General features: G+C 41.6%; 1 protein-coding gene across 1 annotated transcript; it reads left to right on the forward strand.

Moving 5' to 3' along the window:
* Window positions 1–248: 248 nt before the first annotated feature.
* On the forward strand, window positions 249–12,736 carry dbpb (D site albumin promoter binding protein b). Its single transcript, XM_067393363.1, has 5 exons — window positions 249–1,103; window positions 1,386–1,636; window positions 3,223–3,678; window positions 6,534–6,787; window positions 10,506–12,736. The coding sequence occupies exons 2-5, from the start codon at window positions 1,441–1,443 to the stop codon at window positions 10,719–10,721; spliced, it is 1,122 nt and encodes a 373-aa protein (XP_067249464.1). The 5' UTR covers window positions 249–1,103; window positions 1,386–1,440; the 3' UTR covers window positions 10,722–12,736.
* Window positions 12,737–16,425: the final 3,689 nt, after the last annotated feature.

Here is a 16,425-nt window from a genome sequence, read left to right on the forward strand (position 1 = left end):
ACGCGGCTGTAGCATGGGTGTGATGAAGGGGCGGAGCGCTGTTCTCCACGCAAGCCAATGGCTGGGCGAGCAGGGTGGAGCCTCTTTTCTCTTAGCCAATTGCAGCAAAAAAGCTCAGCCGCGTCTCCGCGTGCGGACACCATGTGCACTGGAGAGCGCGTCTGTGTTTCTGAGACACAACGTGTAGTTGCCATCTCCTCTCGCATGATGATCACGTTTCCATCGGATTACTAGTGAAGTGAAAAAGTGTGCCATTCTCTTTGACAGGCTTTCCCCCCAAAAGGTTGCTCTCTGATAGGACTGTGTAGAAACCTGACAGCAATTAATTCCATGATTTTACTCATAATTCTGATGTTCTTTAAAACGCCCCACTTTACAACTTAGTAATTATGTGTCCGCCTGTTCATGCTGGGTGCCCAACATAGGGACAGCTTGGAGTGAAATTATTGACCAATTTGTTTTTAATCAGTGCTACCCACCCTGAGGAGCGTGCCTGTCACGATGGGGCGTGCCTTATTAATATTAAACATTGATGAGCCTTCGTGCAGTGTTCGAGGCTACTCTGGGAGGTGTGACGTCACGTGAGCGGCTCGTGTTCGTTCCAGCTGAGCGAAAAGATCGGACGGCTCAAGCTCAAAGCGTGCGGTAACTCACATGCAGAGAGAACTGAACAGAAGGGGGTGACCACAGGGGGAAAAAGCGATTGAGCGACTGAATGGAAAAAAACGTCAACATCCCACCAATCGCACTACGCAGCAGAAATTGACTCAGCAACACTTTCTTCGTTTTGTTTTCATTTGTCATTTTGAGACGACGCAAGTTTCGCGCATTCAAGAGTTCAGCGTTTTCAAGTTATCGTTTGCAGTATTGGACTTTTTTTATCCTCCCACTGTTCTCTGCTGGAAATATCCGGTTAATTTGTTGCATTTTTTCCTCCACGTTGGACGCTATTCTGGACATTCGTCTGTGTTTTTTAAAAGTTCCAGCATAAGAAAAGCTGTCAACATTTTCTGGAAGTACTGGGAATATATATATATATATATGTTTATCCATATCCAAGCAGAATGGCACTCTTTGTTTAAACGCCTTATTTCCAAATAAAGGTAATTTTAAAGTATATTTTTCTTGAATGTCAGATGCTGTGGTGCACGTGAGCCGCGCAGGTTTTCCTCCTCTGTCTCTAAAGTAAACACGGTCTCGTGTTGCATGACTTTGTGTACAACTTTGTGTACTTTTATGCTACTCTAATGATACGAACGTGGTGCAAATGCATACTGTATTATTAGGCTATATGTTTTGTTTGATAACGAACTAATGCTAATACTTTATTTTTGCTTGTTTCCCTTATGAATCGTCATGTGATTGATTTGACGGCTGCACAATAGTACTGAACCACCCAAGCATCTAGCGGTCAAGGGAGCTCAATCCGGCAGACGTTGGATGATGGCCAGGCCGCTTTCACAGCTCCTTCCCCCGGACCTTCCCTCTGCCGGAGCCAGTCCGCAGTTTGGCAACAGTAGCCAGGCAGGAGGCTCACTTAACGGAGGACACTTAAACTCAACAGCAAACTTAAAGTCGCTCCTGCAGCTCCCCGTGAAGGGCGACCAGCGCGTCAAAGACTGTAGTGAAATGAAGGGTGAGGAAACGCACCTGCTTCCCTGTCACTCACTCAGAGTGTATTATAATGCGCTCCCTGTAAACCATTTGTTTGTGCTAATTGAGATAGTCTGTGTTAATAGTCACCATGCCAGTTAGTTTCCTGCGATTGGTGTTTTTGTGGTTTCACATGTCAAATGGCAGGGGCATGTGCAATTGTGCATATCTCTCAGTGAGCTGCAGACAGGACATCACATGGAACTTAGTTGAAGAGATAAACAAGGTTAGGCCATTCAGCCACTTAGCTCACTACCCAGGTACTTTGAGGTCAACTATTGGCTAAGCTATTTTGTTTACAGGCCTGTGTAACCACACAGACAGAAGTTTTCCACTGCCTGTGAATACAACATTGTGATTATTGGAAAAGCTTCTTTATCGATTTCTGTCAGAGTCATTTTTTTTTTTTTTACTGATTATCTGGTTACCATTAATGCAAAATGACTCTGAATAGTCGAGAAGAAAATCTCTAATCCAGTGTCAATCCAGTTTCAATGTGCATGCGGCATGTGAATCACATTACTTAACATTAATAGCACTGTTGTTACTTTTGAATACGTATCGGTCTCAAACTGCAGCTTTTGAACTTTTTGTGTTTGTTTTTAAGCGTTGGTGTTTTTAGGCGACAGTCTGCTGGTTTTTTCATAGAGAAAAGAATACAAACTTACACAAAACACATGATGCAGTTACATTTTTATGGTTAGTTTTTATACAGTATAACTAAACCAGAAATGTCTAATTTCAAACTCACTTTACTGGTCCTGGTTTCCACACCAATGCACCGTAAAATGCCTGATTTAGCTTAACTAGTGTTGTTAAGATTTTAGACCCCACCCTAGAGTGTCTCAGACCCCTCCTAAATACTTTAAGATGGAAACTTTAAGACTTAAGACCTTCATTCGCCATGTCCAATTTTTAGTGTTTTAGTTTTGCAATGTTCATGTCCTTTAGAACTGTTTTTATACCAACTAAACTTAACCAGTACCACAGTACTACACTGTATCTCAGCCTATACCACAGCAGAGCATCACTATGTAGTATTGCAGTGTTATACACTAGCGTAATATTGTGTTATACAATACACGTCTGAGTTTTTTGTGTTACGGCTGTTGCTTTTGCATCATGGCATTGGTTCAGCCATAATGTAGTTTTGTAACAATTAGCCATTGTTCAACAGCATTGTTCCTGTACCACAGAGTTAAGCAATGTCACTGCGGTGTAACATTGTAATCACTTTACTATGGTCATTCGGGAATGTCAAAACCCATTAATCTTGAAGTTTAAAAGATGGTTTTTCAAAGGCTCTTCGTTTTGCATTGATGCACTGAGAGTCGGAGCTATTCACATGTGTTGACATTGCAGAGGTAGTTCTCCCAGAGGGATGTGAAAGTTGCTGGGAAGTGTTATTTTGTCCCTAACTACGTAATCTGAGTGCTATCAGAAATATTGCTTTTTTGAAATCTAGAAAAGTCAATATATGTATTCAGAATAGTGTGCTTATTTAGATGGCTCAATAGTGTTAAAGTAAGATATGCCCATTAAATTGGATTTCACTTTCTTTCTTTATAGGTAAGGACAGGTTAGATATGGATGAGGACTCTCTTAGCCGTTGTCCTCTGCGCAACGGCTGCAGCAATGGACTAGCCGCTGACAGCAATGGAGCAGGCACTGGCAGCTTCTCTAACGGCAACAACAATTCCTTCCTGGGCCCGTTGCTATGGGAACGAACATTGCCATGTGATGGCGGCCTGTTCCAGTTGCAGTACATGGATCTCGAGGAGTTTCTGACCGAGAACGGGATGAGCAGCATGCACAGTACCTCAAACTCCACTTCAGCTCAGATACCCTCGCAAAGCTCTCAGTCCGCCATTCCCAACCAGGGCTCCCAGTGCCTCCCAACCTCGCCCCCACACTGCTCCTCTTCCTCCTCACCGACATCCACCACCACATCTTCCTCGCCCTCTCTGCTTGGGCTGGACATGCATACGCCGCAAAGCATGATGGGATCCGCAGACTGCTTGCACGGTGAGTTTGCTTTCGCAGTTCAGAGATTTAACTTGCTGCGCAACATAAGCTAGAGAGGATGTTGAAAACCCACGAAACGAACGGTCTGAGGGCACGCCGTCGAGATGAAGAAAGGAAACGTTGTGGGCCAAAAATGAGGTCTGATGTTGTTCAAACACTTCCCTCATTCTGCTTACAAGAATTCCCCTGGATTTTGGTTCATTTGCGAGTTGTAGAAAGCACCAGACTGTCCCTTGGGTGTGTGTTACAGTGTAGTTTCAGAGTATTAATTGTTTGGGTGTGTGTGTTTTTATGACTGTGGATAGATGCTCATGGTGTGTGTTTGTAAGCTTCGCTGTTTGGATTATCAAGAGGTTTGGGTGGTTTTTGGGAGTGAGTGTGTGCAGCTGTTTGTGCTTTTTGCAAAGATGTGAGTTGTTTTATAGGTATGTGTTATAGTGCTGTCAAATCGATTAATCACGATTAATCCCATCTAACATAAAATGTTTTGTGTGTGTGTATATATATATATATATATATATATATATATATATATATATATATATATATATATATATATATGTATATGTATATATACACACAGTTTTAGGTTAGATGCAATTAATCATGATTAATCGATTTGACAGCACTAGTTAACACTGCATATATTTTGTGTAAATCAAGGGTATATAAAAGCTGAGTGAAAAGTTTTTATTTGTTTTTGGATGCTGCAGTATATGAAAAGAATGGGCTGGTTAGAAATCTATAAAAAGACTTGCAGCAATGAAAAAAAAAGGATATACAAAGATAAACAGGGATGACAGCAGCTGAAAAGAGAGGAAAAGATTTTAATATAGAGTTGGGAACATGATGGCGATTGAAAGGCCGGTAAGTCAACAGTAATAGACACACAGGTGAGCCAGAAGCAAAGAATGAAAGGCAGAGACGGCGTGTTTGTGATTGTGCTCGCATGTTTTTAAATCTCCTCCTCTTCTCACACGCTTGGTCCATGTGCGCTCGCTCACTCACGTGCCGAGGCAGGCAGAGCGAGAGCGAGGACGGGGGAGGGGCAGGGGAGAGGAGGTATGTGTGGGAGTGTGTGTGAGTAACACACAGGGAGAAATTGAAAGATTGAGATGGAATGAGTGTGTGAGTTGATGCTGTACTTCCGATTAGATGTTTGTTTACATTTCTGTGGCTGAGAAGAGAGAGAGAGAGAGATTAAAAGTGCTGCTGGTAAATAAGCACATGCAGAAGCCATCACATCACTTATTTCCACAGATTTGACCAGGCTGTCTCAAAAAAGAGGGCCTGTGTCAGTGCATGTGCCGCAGTGGACAGTAAAGAGAGGATCATTGCCAAATGGGGTTAAAGTTACTCCTAAGGGTACTTTACAGACTTTAGATTAGGTTTATGGCTCAAATAGATTTTCAAAACATAGCAACGGTAGTTTTGTTGTGCTCTCGTGACAGGGTGCACTTTAACCTTTTATGTATACTGAAGAAAAAAAATCAGTATATAATATTATTTAATTTTATTAATAATATTTTTCCATGCTGGTGTGTATGGGGTTGTTAAATATATTAATATAGGTATTTTTATTATATTAATCATTCAAAACATTTTAGCAATGTAATATAAATGTATATTTTATTTACCGGGCTATGGTTATGAGTATGTGTATGTGTGAGGGTTTTATTTTTGTACGTTTTTAACTCTAGCTCTATGTGTATGTTTGTGTGTGTGTAAGGTTTTTTTTTTAACGGTAAGATTTTTTTATGTTTTTAAAAGAAGTCTCTTATGTTCACCAAGGCTTCATTTATTTGATCCAGAATACAGCAAAAAACAGTAATATTGTGAAATATTTTTACAATTTAAAATAAACAGTTTTCTATTTGAATATATTTAAAAATGCAGTTTATTTCTGTGTTGGCGTAGCTGAATTTTCAGCATCATTACTCCAGTCTTCAGTGTCACATGATCCTTCAGAAATCATTCTAATATGCTGATTTGCTACTCAAGAAACATTTATTATTATTATCAATGTTGAAAACAGTTATGTACAATAGTTATGTACAAACAGAACAGCATTTATCTGAAATATAAAGCTTTTTCAACATTATAAATGTCTATACTGTCACATTTCATCAATTTAATGCATCCTTGCTGAATAAAAGTACTGATTTCTTTAATTTTTTTCCAAAAAAACCCTCTTACTGACCCTAAACTTTTGAACAGCAGTGATAATTTTACAAAAGCTTTCTATTTCAGATAAATGCAGGCCTGTTCTTTTAACTTCATATTGATGAAAAGTGACAGTATAGACATTTATAATGTTGAAAAAGCTTTATATTTCAGATAAATGCTCTTCTGTTTGTACATAACTATTGTACATAACTGTTTTCAATTGATAATAATAATAAATGTTACTTGAGCAGCAAATCAGCATATTAGAATGATTTCTGAAGGATCATGTGACACTGAAGACTGGAGTAATGATGCTGAAAATTCAGCTTTGCCAACACATAAAAAAAATTGTGTTTTAAAATATATTGAATTATTTAAAATTGTAAAAATATTTCACAATACTGCTGTTTGTTTGTTCTCTACATTAGCACAGATTCACTATCAATTTATTTGTGGAATGAAATTAAGCTTTTATAAAATGAAATCACCAGTTCAATGTTTTGAAATGCAGAGATTAGGGTAGAAATATTGTCAAATGGAAAAACGAGACAGATTGGTGGATTGAGTTGTTGTCTGTTACTGCCCCCTTGTGGGTCTTCTGGGTACAGTTTTTAGAGTCACGTTATCTGAATGCATACACATAGCAACGTGACTTAATCAAGGCATCTACTTTGTGTTTCTACCTTCAGGCACTCCACCAGGCAGCTTGGAGCCAACGCCCTCACCTTCTTCCACTACATGTCCACCACTCCCTACTCCACCTATCACTAACTGCAATGAGTTGTTGCCATCCTTTGACCCTGATCCCGCAGACGTCGCGCTGTCGAGTGTGCCTGGACAGGAGGCGTTTGACCCCCGCAGACATCGTTTCAGTGAGGAAGAGCTCAAACCTCAGCCCATGATTAAAAAGGCTCGCAAGATGCTTGTCCCCGATGACCTGAAGGTGAGAAGCTCAACACGGCATCGTTTTATGGACATAATTCATATCATTTATCAGATATACTTGTGTGGCTTAATAGAAATCCTAAGAGAATTATAAGTGGAGCATGTTCGTAATCTTGCCAGCTGTGACGGTTCATGTGGATTTTGTGAAACGTGTACTTTTTTATTTTTTATTATTATAGACAATAGCTTACACTTTAATAATAATAATAATAATACCTTTTATTTATAGGTGCCTTTCAATGCACTCAAGGACAATATAAAGCAAGGCAATAAAATACAAAGCATATGAAACACAAACATACATATTATTGTGCAACAGTCTATATAAGCACATCTATCACTGTGTAGTTTTTAAAAACTGGTTATTTGGCAAAAATGTAGAAATAGTTTTTGCAGCACTTATTCATAGATATTGTATGGAAAATTCCACCCTCATTTTGTTGAACAGGTCTGACGTTCTTCATGCCTCTATACAAAGGCTGTAAAGCAGATGCCAGGCATGTTTGCATCAGTACAGACAGTGTCATTCACTGATAGCAAGAATTAAAATAAGACAAATTAAAGTGATCATTAGTTCCCAAAACCCATTACTAGCATAGATTTAGTATTAAGTAACAGACAGTTATTTACAAAGCATGTCACATTGTCTTCATTGGGCAATGGGTGGTAGAATTATGTGATCATATCTCAGTTCTGAGGCAGATGTCTTGGAAACCGAGGATCTCAGATATGTCAGCTTTTTTGTTACAAAGGGCACACTAGTCAAAAGGGTGAATTCCTTTGTAATCACAGTGACCTCTCCTCAGGGAACAAATGGATGTTTTGAATACTTGGAAAGGAAACGGCATTCTTCTTGTTTTTTTTAAATATTATTATAGAGTTATAGTTCACGCCAAAATGAAAACTGTCATCATTACTCACCCTTATGTCTTTCCAAACCTATGGAACTGGATCTGCAGAACACAAAAGATTTTTTTTAAGAATATTTCCACTATGTTTGTCCATACAATGAAAGTCAAAAACTGCGTTATTTTCATATTATACCTATATTAATATTTTGAATCTGCTTTATTTTTATATTTTCAGTTTTCATTTTAGTTTGTTTTTTTGTTACGTGCTTTTGTCATATTTATTATTTACTTGTTTTTTTATTTGTTCTAGCACAGATTCACTATCAAATTCTATTTAGCATTTTTTTTGTAAGTTTTCAGCTTAATTTTTTTTTATTTCAGTTATTTGTGAAGCAGACTTTTCTAATTTTCATTGAAGTTTAAGTTTTGCATATTTCATATTCATATTTTATTTTTTTTATTTTTTTGTCAGCTTTACTTCAATTAACCAAAATTTTTACAGATTTAGTTTTAGTTTTTGACATTGGTTCTGAAAACCATTGGCTTTAATTGTATGGACACTTTTTTTTTTTTTTTCTGTTTTTCCCCAAAAATAACCTTCATTGTTGTTCCTTTAAGTAACAAAGGTTTATAAACCGTAAATTACCTAGAAGTGACCAATAGAAATATGTTTTTTAATAAATACTAAGCTTTAAATCAGGGTTTCCCAAACTGGTTTTCATGAGGTTTGTAAGTTGATGAAAAGCTGATAGATAAATCATAAATATTATGGTTATGATTATTAATAATAATAAACTTTATTTTATATAGCGCCTTTAAAAGGATATTCTCAAAGCGCTTTACACATAGTACAAAGTTAAAAACACAATCAATACAAAATAAGAAGAGAAATAAAAATACAGATTACATATAAGCCAGTCTAAAGAAATAAGTTTTAAGAGAAACTTTAAAAACACTAAGAGAGTTTAAATGTCTAAGATCACAGGGGAGAGAGTTCCAGAGTTTTGGAGCAAAGGAAGAGAAAGCCCTGTCACCCATAGAGCGCATGCGAGTAGTGGGAACGGCCAGGAGTCCTAACTCCGAAGAACGGAGCTCACGCCTGGGAGTGTAAACTGTTAAAAGCTCAGATAAATAGTGTGGGGCTAAGCCATGTAAGGCCTTATAAGTCAACATGAGAATTTTAAAATCTATGCGAAACCTGACAGGAAGCCAATGTAGGGACTCCAAGATAGGAGTGATATGCTCTCGAGTTCTTGTCCTTGTTAGGATTCTGGCAGCTGAATTTTGAACATATTGGAGTTTACTGAGGGTATTTTTCAATACTCCAGCAAGCAGGGCATTGCAATAATCAATGCGCGAAAAAACAAACGTATTGATCAGTTTTTCTGCAACATTAAAAGAAAGCATGGGACGAAGCCTTGCGATGTTTCGGAGATGAAAAAATAATGTTTTAACGGTATTCTGTACATGTGGATCAAATGTAAGATGAGAGTCAAATATCACCCCCAGATTCTTTAATTTTGTTTGAAACTCCAGGACAGAGCCATCAACATTGAGTGAAGGAGATGGATTTGATGGATAGAGCCAAGCAGCATGACCTCAGTCTTATCGCTGTTGAGTCAGAGAAAATTATTTTGACTTCAATATTTTAATCTCCGATATGCAGTGTTCGAGAAATGCCACTGCAGTGTGATCTTCAGGTTTTGAGTGAATGTAAATTTGAGTGTCATCTGCATAAAAGTGATACTTAAGACCAAGAGATTGCAAAAGATGACCAAGGGGAAAAATATACATACTAAAGAGTACAGGACTCAGAATAGATCCCTGGGGCACCCCAAATTTGACTGAGCCAATGTTAGACTTGTGCCCACCCATGGAAATAAAAACTACATATGGTTGGTGAGGTAGGACTTAAACCAGTCAAGAGCAGTACCAGTGATGCCAAACACAGATTCCATACGAGAAAGTAAAACAGAATGATCAACAGTGTCAAAGGCAGCACTGAGATCGAGAAGGATTAAAATTGACAGGCAGCCAGAATCCGCAGCAAGTAACATGTCATTAGTATCCTTCACTAAGGCTATTATGCAAATAATAATAAATAATTAAAAGTAAAAAACAATAGAAATAAAATGCATACCAAAAAAAAAAAGAAGATATTTAGGGTAACACTTTACAATAATGTTCATAGTTAAACAGTTATTTAAATGCTGAAATTAAAATTAGATTAATAAATGTATAAGTGCAGTTCATTATTAGTTCATGTTAACTAATGTAGTTAACTAATGAACCTTATTGTAAAGTGTTACCATATTTTGTTTATCTGCATGTCATATGACCGCTAACCGACATCAGATAACGACGAACATACAAATTATTGAAATACTAACTTCAAATCTCAGGGGGTACTTCAAATAAACATTTTAGGTCAAATGAGTTTGGCTTAAAAGATGTTTGGCAATCCTAGCTTTTAAATGAATAAATAACTCAAATAATTATTTGTATTTTGAAAAACTGAAGAAGTAAATGGCATCAGGTGAATCAACAGTTTTAGTGTTTTTAAAACAAGATTTGTAACTGGTTTTCTTATGACTGTTCCTCACCACTACTGACAGAGTGGTGTGAACCACAACCCTGTGTCTGGCACTTTGAGGACAGTCACTGAACCTCAGTCAAACCTCAGGCTGTTTGCTGGTTCAAAGGCATTTCTCAGTGGAATGTCTCTCAGAGTTGCTAAAAAAAACCTCAAACAATTACATACGAACACACACAAATCCCAGTCCCACATCTGGCAAAGCTCCACACCTACAGTTGTAGACCTGTTCTAATATATACTTTTTTGTTGTTTTTGTTTTTTTTCTGAAGGACGAGAAGTATTGGAGTCGGCGTTGTAAGAACAATGAGGCCGCAAAGCGTTCTCGCGATGCTCGTCGACTGAAGGAGAACCAGATCTCTGTGCGCGCCGCCTTCCTCGAGCGTGAGAACGCTGCACTCAGACAGGAAGTAGCTGACATGCGCAAAGAGCTTGGCCGGTGCCGTAACATCCTGAACAAATACGAGAGCCATCACTTGGATCAATAAAAGGAGAGGAAGAAAAGGCAAATTGAGATGATGGATGCAGAACGCAATGAATGTTCCTATGATAGTCATGCTAAAAGACAGATGGAAAATGTATCAAATACATGGAGGGATGTATGAAGACAGCACAAGAGCTCAAGTTTTAAACTGGAGTGAGAGAGCATGTCACCTCTCTTAACTATTTTTTTCTTTTTTTTCTTTTTCCCAGTAAGGTACAATGGCAAGATTTTAATTATGGAGAGAATTGTATATTTTTATATGATAGAAAAATGCTTAATGGTGAAAGGAAAATTTTGAAATTAATTTTTGTATATTTTCTATATCTTTGGGGAGGCTGTAAAGTACTGACGGAGGGAACTGGTTGAGGTATCACTGTAATTTAAAATGTGGTATTTTTGAAGCGATCAACTCTTAGCGGTTGAAAACCTTTGATCTTGTGAAGGAGAAAAATGAGGGGCAGAATTTAAGCCTAGAACTTTAAAGATTTAGAAAATAACTTTCTAGAGAAATTAAACTGTAAAATACTGAGAAAAAAAATATACATTTAAATTTGTATAGAAATGTTAATATAGATTTATTCAAGCACTTATGTTGTGATAAACCTGCGCGTAATATTTTGGCAATGGTGACCGAGAACAACTATGGATGAGGGGAAATGACAGGTGCATCTTAACTCTTTGGGGAAAAACATTGTTTATCAGTCTACTGCTGATATTTATTTGTCATTCTCAAATGAAAACTAAACATGTATTGATGGTAAGGAGATGGTTAGGAAAGACATGCATTAATTGTCACACATTTTATTGGCATTTTTTTTTTTGTGTGTGTTTATTCCCTTGGTGAACTCCGTAGGATTCTTTCTCTTCTTAAAGTTGCTATCTCCTGTCTACAATGTACTCATCTTTTTATAGGAATCTGACTCACAGTTGCAAACAAAAAAAACAGCTTTTTAGCAACAGCACACATCCACAACGTGCAGATCTTAAGTGAACTTGCAGAGGCTGTTCTTGCTGTGCAAAAACACAATTTGGACCTCTATGGAGAGAATATATATGCATACATATATATATATGGGACATGACTTTCATCTGATTGTACAGAATGATTTCTTGTAATGGATGCACGGGAAATTGCATTTCAAAACAGGTTGACGTGTAGACATTTGGCTATGTCTGCGTTTTTGCTGGTTTTGCACCTGTATATGCAAACACATTGAAGCCAATGAGCGCTCTTACTTTTATTGGAACAATATTGAATTTTTACAACCTGTTTACTGGTGTCAGTACAAATGTTTCAAAATCTATTCGTTTTGTGGTTCCTAGCTGGTTCTCCAGTCACGTCTGTTTCTTTCCTTAACGACCATTAAAGTAACTTCACTTATTATGAATTATTATTGATCTGATCATTATTACTATTGTTGTTAATACTACGAATGAATTCTAATTTTTGTTGTTTTATTTCCTTGATATTGTCTATTTTATGTTCCTTTAAAGAAAAATCCCACAAGTCTCCTCTCAGCTGTGGAGATTTCGTCACTTCTTATTTGTTACAGCATTCATCGTCAACACCAGCTGTAGAAGAAGTGTTGCCCTGACTGCCAGGTCAATTTGTTTATCAGAGGAACACTGGAAACGAAAACTGGTGCCCTTGGCGATCACAAACTCTCAAAACTCTGCTTCCCTGAAATAAATGGATTTTTTTTTCTCTTTATTTCTGTACACTAGCATTATAAAGACCCATCATACCGTTTGCTCCGTCTTTCTCTTTTTTGTGCATGTAGGTGTTTTTACGAACCGCCTTTTTTACCCAGTAATTTGCTGCCTCATCAGTGACAATATACTTTTGCAGATGGATTTTGGGTAATGTAGTCCTTACCTTTCTGCACTTCAACATGTGGATGACTATGAACAATTTGTGTTGTGATTCTTGTTTTTTTTTTTATGTACAAATGCCCTAATGCATCAGTGTTACCCACACTGCACCTAGCCAAAGTAATGCAGGGGAATGTAGTCTTTTTCTCCAAGACCACAAATAAACTCTTGTTCTTACTCACTAAACTCTAAGGTTGATTATTTTGTATGTCCTTTGTGCCTATTCTGTTCTACCACGTGTAGTATCTTCCATTTCTTTACTAAAAAAAGGTTTATAAATAAAGCGGCTATCAGGATGATGCATGTTCTTGAATTTAACTCAGGATGAGGGAAGAACCAGAAACAGCTGTCTGTCAGTGTAGCTTGTAGAAAACCTCTCAAACATCAAGCTGCTGTCACGGACTGCTGTTCAGAAAGGGCTGTGCCTTTACAGACAAATATTTCTAAATATTTAACAATATAAGATATAAGTGAAGAAAAAAACAAACAAAAAATAGAAATATATTTGTGAAGAAAATAAATGGGGGAAAAGAATTTAGAATAAAATACTTAAAACGTCTCGGTTACGTATGTAACCCTCGTTCCCTGAAGGAGGGAACGGAGACGTACGTCAGTAGTGACCGACGAATTGGGATATCGCTTAGAGAGCCCTATCATCTTCGTGTAAACTAAAACAAGCCAATGGAATTGGCGTGCGATATTTGCATAATGCGCACCGCCCCCGACAGATGTATATAAATAGGAAGCGGATGCAATCGCACTCTGTTTTTCGCTGGGGAGACAGCTGGTGTCCGCACTACAGCGAGGGTACAGAAACTGTGGCGACGGGACGTACGTCTCCGTTCCCTCCTTCAGGGAACGAGGGTTACATACGTAACCGAGAAGTTCCCTTTCAGTCGGTCACGTACGACGTACGTCAGTAGTGACCGACGAATTGGGATCCCAACTAAAGCGCCACAGTTACGAAACCCCTTCCAGTGCCCAGCGCAAGCTCAGCCGCCCATAGCACCGGCTGGCGGTGAAGGGGGCGAGCTTACACCGAGAGAGTCTACTGCTGTCTAACCACTACCCACTAAGTAAACTAGACACACTGGGGAAGCAAACCCGAAGGGACGCTGCGGAGACCACTACCTACCCAATGGGGGAGGAGTTTACGTGGGAATACACATATGGACTGGCCCGGGGGGCAGTACGCATATGGAGTCCCTGGGATGGCTCCACCTGGTAGGGGGAGACTCATCTGACAGGTGACAGCAGAGCTGGCTCTGCTAAGGGAAAGACACGGACTCGGCCCGTAGGGAGTTTTAAACCGTGGAAAATACACATATGGGACCGCTCACGTAGAGGGGTCACGACATATGGGCCCCAGCCAACAGACAACGTCAGCGACGGATGTAGGCCTGGCATCAGACACTCCGCAATGTCCGAGCCGAAGGGGGAGGCGGAGGAACTCGACAGGGTTCGCCAAGCGGGGAACACGACTGGAGTGAAAGTATGCACGTATCCGGCCAGTGGCGGGAATGGCATTGCAAGCCGACACTTAGAGTGGGTACAACACGTCTACCGACTAGTGGATGCGAGTACACGTGAGGATACCGGCTCTACACGTAGGCTATAAAACCTAGCGAACGTGTTAGGTGTCGCCCAGCCCGCAGCTCTACAGATATCTGTCAGCGAGGCGCCATGAGCCAGCGCCCAGGAAGAGGCCACCCCTCTGGTGGAGTGGGCTCTCAACCCGAGCGGGCAAGGCACGCCCTGGGATTCGTACGCCAAGGCGATGGCATCCACTATCCAGTGGGCCATCCTCTGCTTGGAGACAGCCTTTCCCTTCTGCTGGCCTCCGTAACAGATGAAGAGCTGATCTGAGGTCCTGAAGCTTCGCGTTCTATCCACGTAAACGCGCAGAGCGCGGACGGGACAGAGCAAAGCTAGGGCTGGGTCTGCCTCCTCCGAGGGCAGCGCTTGCAGGTTCACTACCTGATCTCTGAAGGGAGTGGTAGGAACCTTGGGCATGTATCCAGGCCGGGGTCTCAGGATAACGTGAGAATCACCGGGCCCGAATTCTAGGCACGTTTCGTCGACCGAAAATGCATGCAGATCCCCTACCCTCTTCAGGGAAGCCAATGCAACCAGAAGAACCGTCTTAAGAGACATTAGTTTCAGGTCGACTGATTGCAAAGGCTCAAAGGGATGACCCCGGAGAGCTGTGAGAACCAGGGTCAAATCCCAAGAGGGTACGGAGGAAGGGCGAGGAGGATTTAGTCTCCTGGCCCCCCTCAGGAACCTGACGATCAGATCGTGTTTCCCCAGGGACTTACCCTCAACTGCGTAGTGATGTGCGGCGATAGCGGCAACATACACCTTGAGGGTGGAGGGAGACAGCCTTCGCTCCAACCCATCTTGCAGGAAGGAAAGCACGGAACTGACCGAACATGATCGGGGGTCCTCTCGGCGAGAGGCGCACCATTCGACGAACAGGTTCCACTTCAACGCGTAGAGACTCCTAGTGGAAGGAGCTCTAGCGGAAGTGATGGTGTCTACGACCGCTTGCGGGAGATCACTCAGAACCTCCGCATCCCGTCCAGGGACCACACGTGGAGGTTCCACAGATCGGGACGCGGGTGCCACAGGGTGCCCCGCCTCTGAGTCAGGAGGTCCTTTCTCAGAGGAATCGGCCAGGGAGGGGCTGTCGTGAGGAGAATGAGGTCTGAGAACCGAGTGGGCCAGTACGGAGCCACTAACAGAACCTGCTCCCCGTCCTCCCTGACCTTGCACAGGAGTTGTGCGAGAAGGCTCACTGGGGGAAACGCATATTTGCGCAGACCCGGGGGCCAGCTGTGTGCCAGGGCATCCGTGCCGAGCATGCCGCCAGTCAGGGAATAAAACCACTGGCAGTGGGCAGTTTCCGGGGAGGCAAACAGGACTACCTGGGCCTCGCCGAAATGCTGCCAAATCAGCTGGACCGCCTGGGGGTGGAGCCGCCACTCGCCCGCAAGTGAAGGCTGCCGTGACAGCTCGTCGGCTGCACGGTTGAGCACACCTGAGACACGAGTGGCCCGAAGGGACCTCAGATACTTCTGACTCCACAACAAGAGATGGCGGGCGAGTTGCGACGTGCGATGGAAGCGTAGACCACCTTGACGGTTGATGTACGCAACGGCCGCAATGCTGTCTGAGCGGACTAGAACGTGCTTGCCTGACAACGGCTTCTTGAAGCGGGCCAGCGCAAGACGAACCGCTAGCAACTCGAGGCAATTGATATGCCAATGCAGCTGAGGCCCCGTCCAAAGACCTGCCACTGCATGCCCGTTGTACGTGGCCCCCCATCCCGTGGCAGAGGCATCTGTGGAGACCACAGCATGCCTGGACACTCGTTCGAGGGGTACTCCGGCCCGCAGGAACGAAGGGTCCGACCACCGGACAAGGGTGCGACGGCAGCACCGGCAGTGGAGCCAGTGTTGAAGCGGACTCATATGAAGCAATCCGAGCGGCGTGACCGTGGCTGCAGATGCCATATGCCCCAGGAGCCTCTGAAAATCTTTCAGTGGAGCCGCTGTCCTGCACTTGAGCGAGCTCAGGCAGTTCAACACCGACTGGACGCGCGCCTCGGTGAGACGCGCAGTCCGTGCGACCGAGTCTAGCTCGAGACCGAGACAAGAGATCCTCTGCCCGAGGGCGAGTTTTCTCTTGTCCCAGTTGACCTGAAGACCCAACCGGCTGGGAGCTAAAACCATGTCGGGTGGGACTTTGTACTGACATGCCCGACCCTCGAACGCAGACCGGAGGAAGGGTCTGTGTCGAGGCAGAATCGAGACATGAAAGTACGCGTCCTTCAG

The sequence above is a fragment of the Chanodichthys erythropterus genome, chromosome 2 (genome assembly GCF_024489055.1).
Source record: "Chanodichthys erythropterus isolate Z2021 chromosome 2, ASM2448905v1, whole genome shotgun sequence".
Lineage (NCBI taxonomy): Eukaryota > Metazoa > Chordata > Actinopteri > Cypriniformes > Xenocyprididae > Chanodichthys > Chanodichthys erythropterus.

What these genes read in the sequence shown, in the direction of transcription:
- dbpb (XM_067393363.1), top strand. Translation starts at nt 1,441, where the DNA reads ATGATGGCCAGGCCGCTTTCACAGCTCCTTCCCCCGGACCTTCCCTCT. An exon ending in AGACTGTAGTGAAATGAAGG is followed by an intron (nt 1,637 to 3,222) that starts GTGAGGAAACGC and finishes CTTTCTTTATAG; the next exon opens with GTAAGGACAGGTTAGATATG. An exon ending in TTGTCCCCGATGACCTGAAG is followed by an intron (nt 6,788 to 10,505) that starts GTGAGAAGCTCA and finishes TTTTTTCTGAAG; the next exon opens with GACGAGAAGTATTGGAGTCG.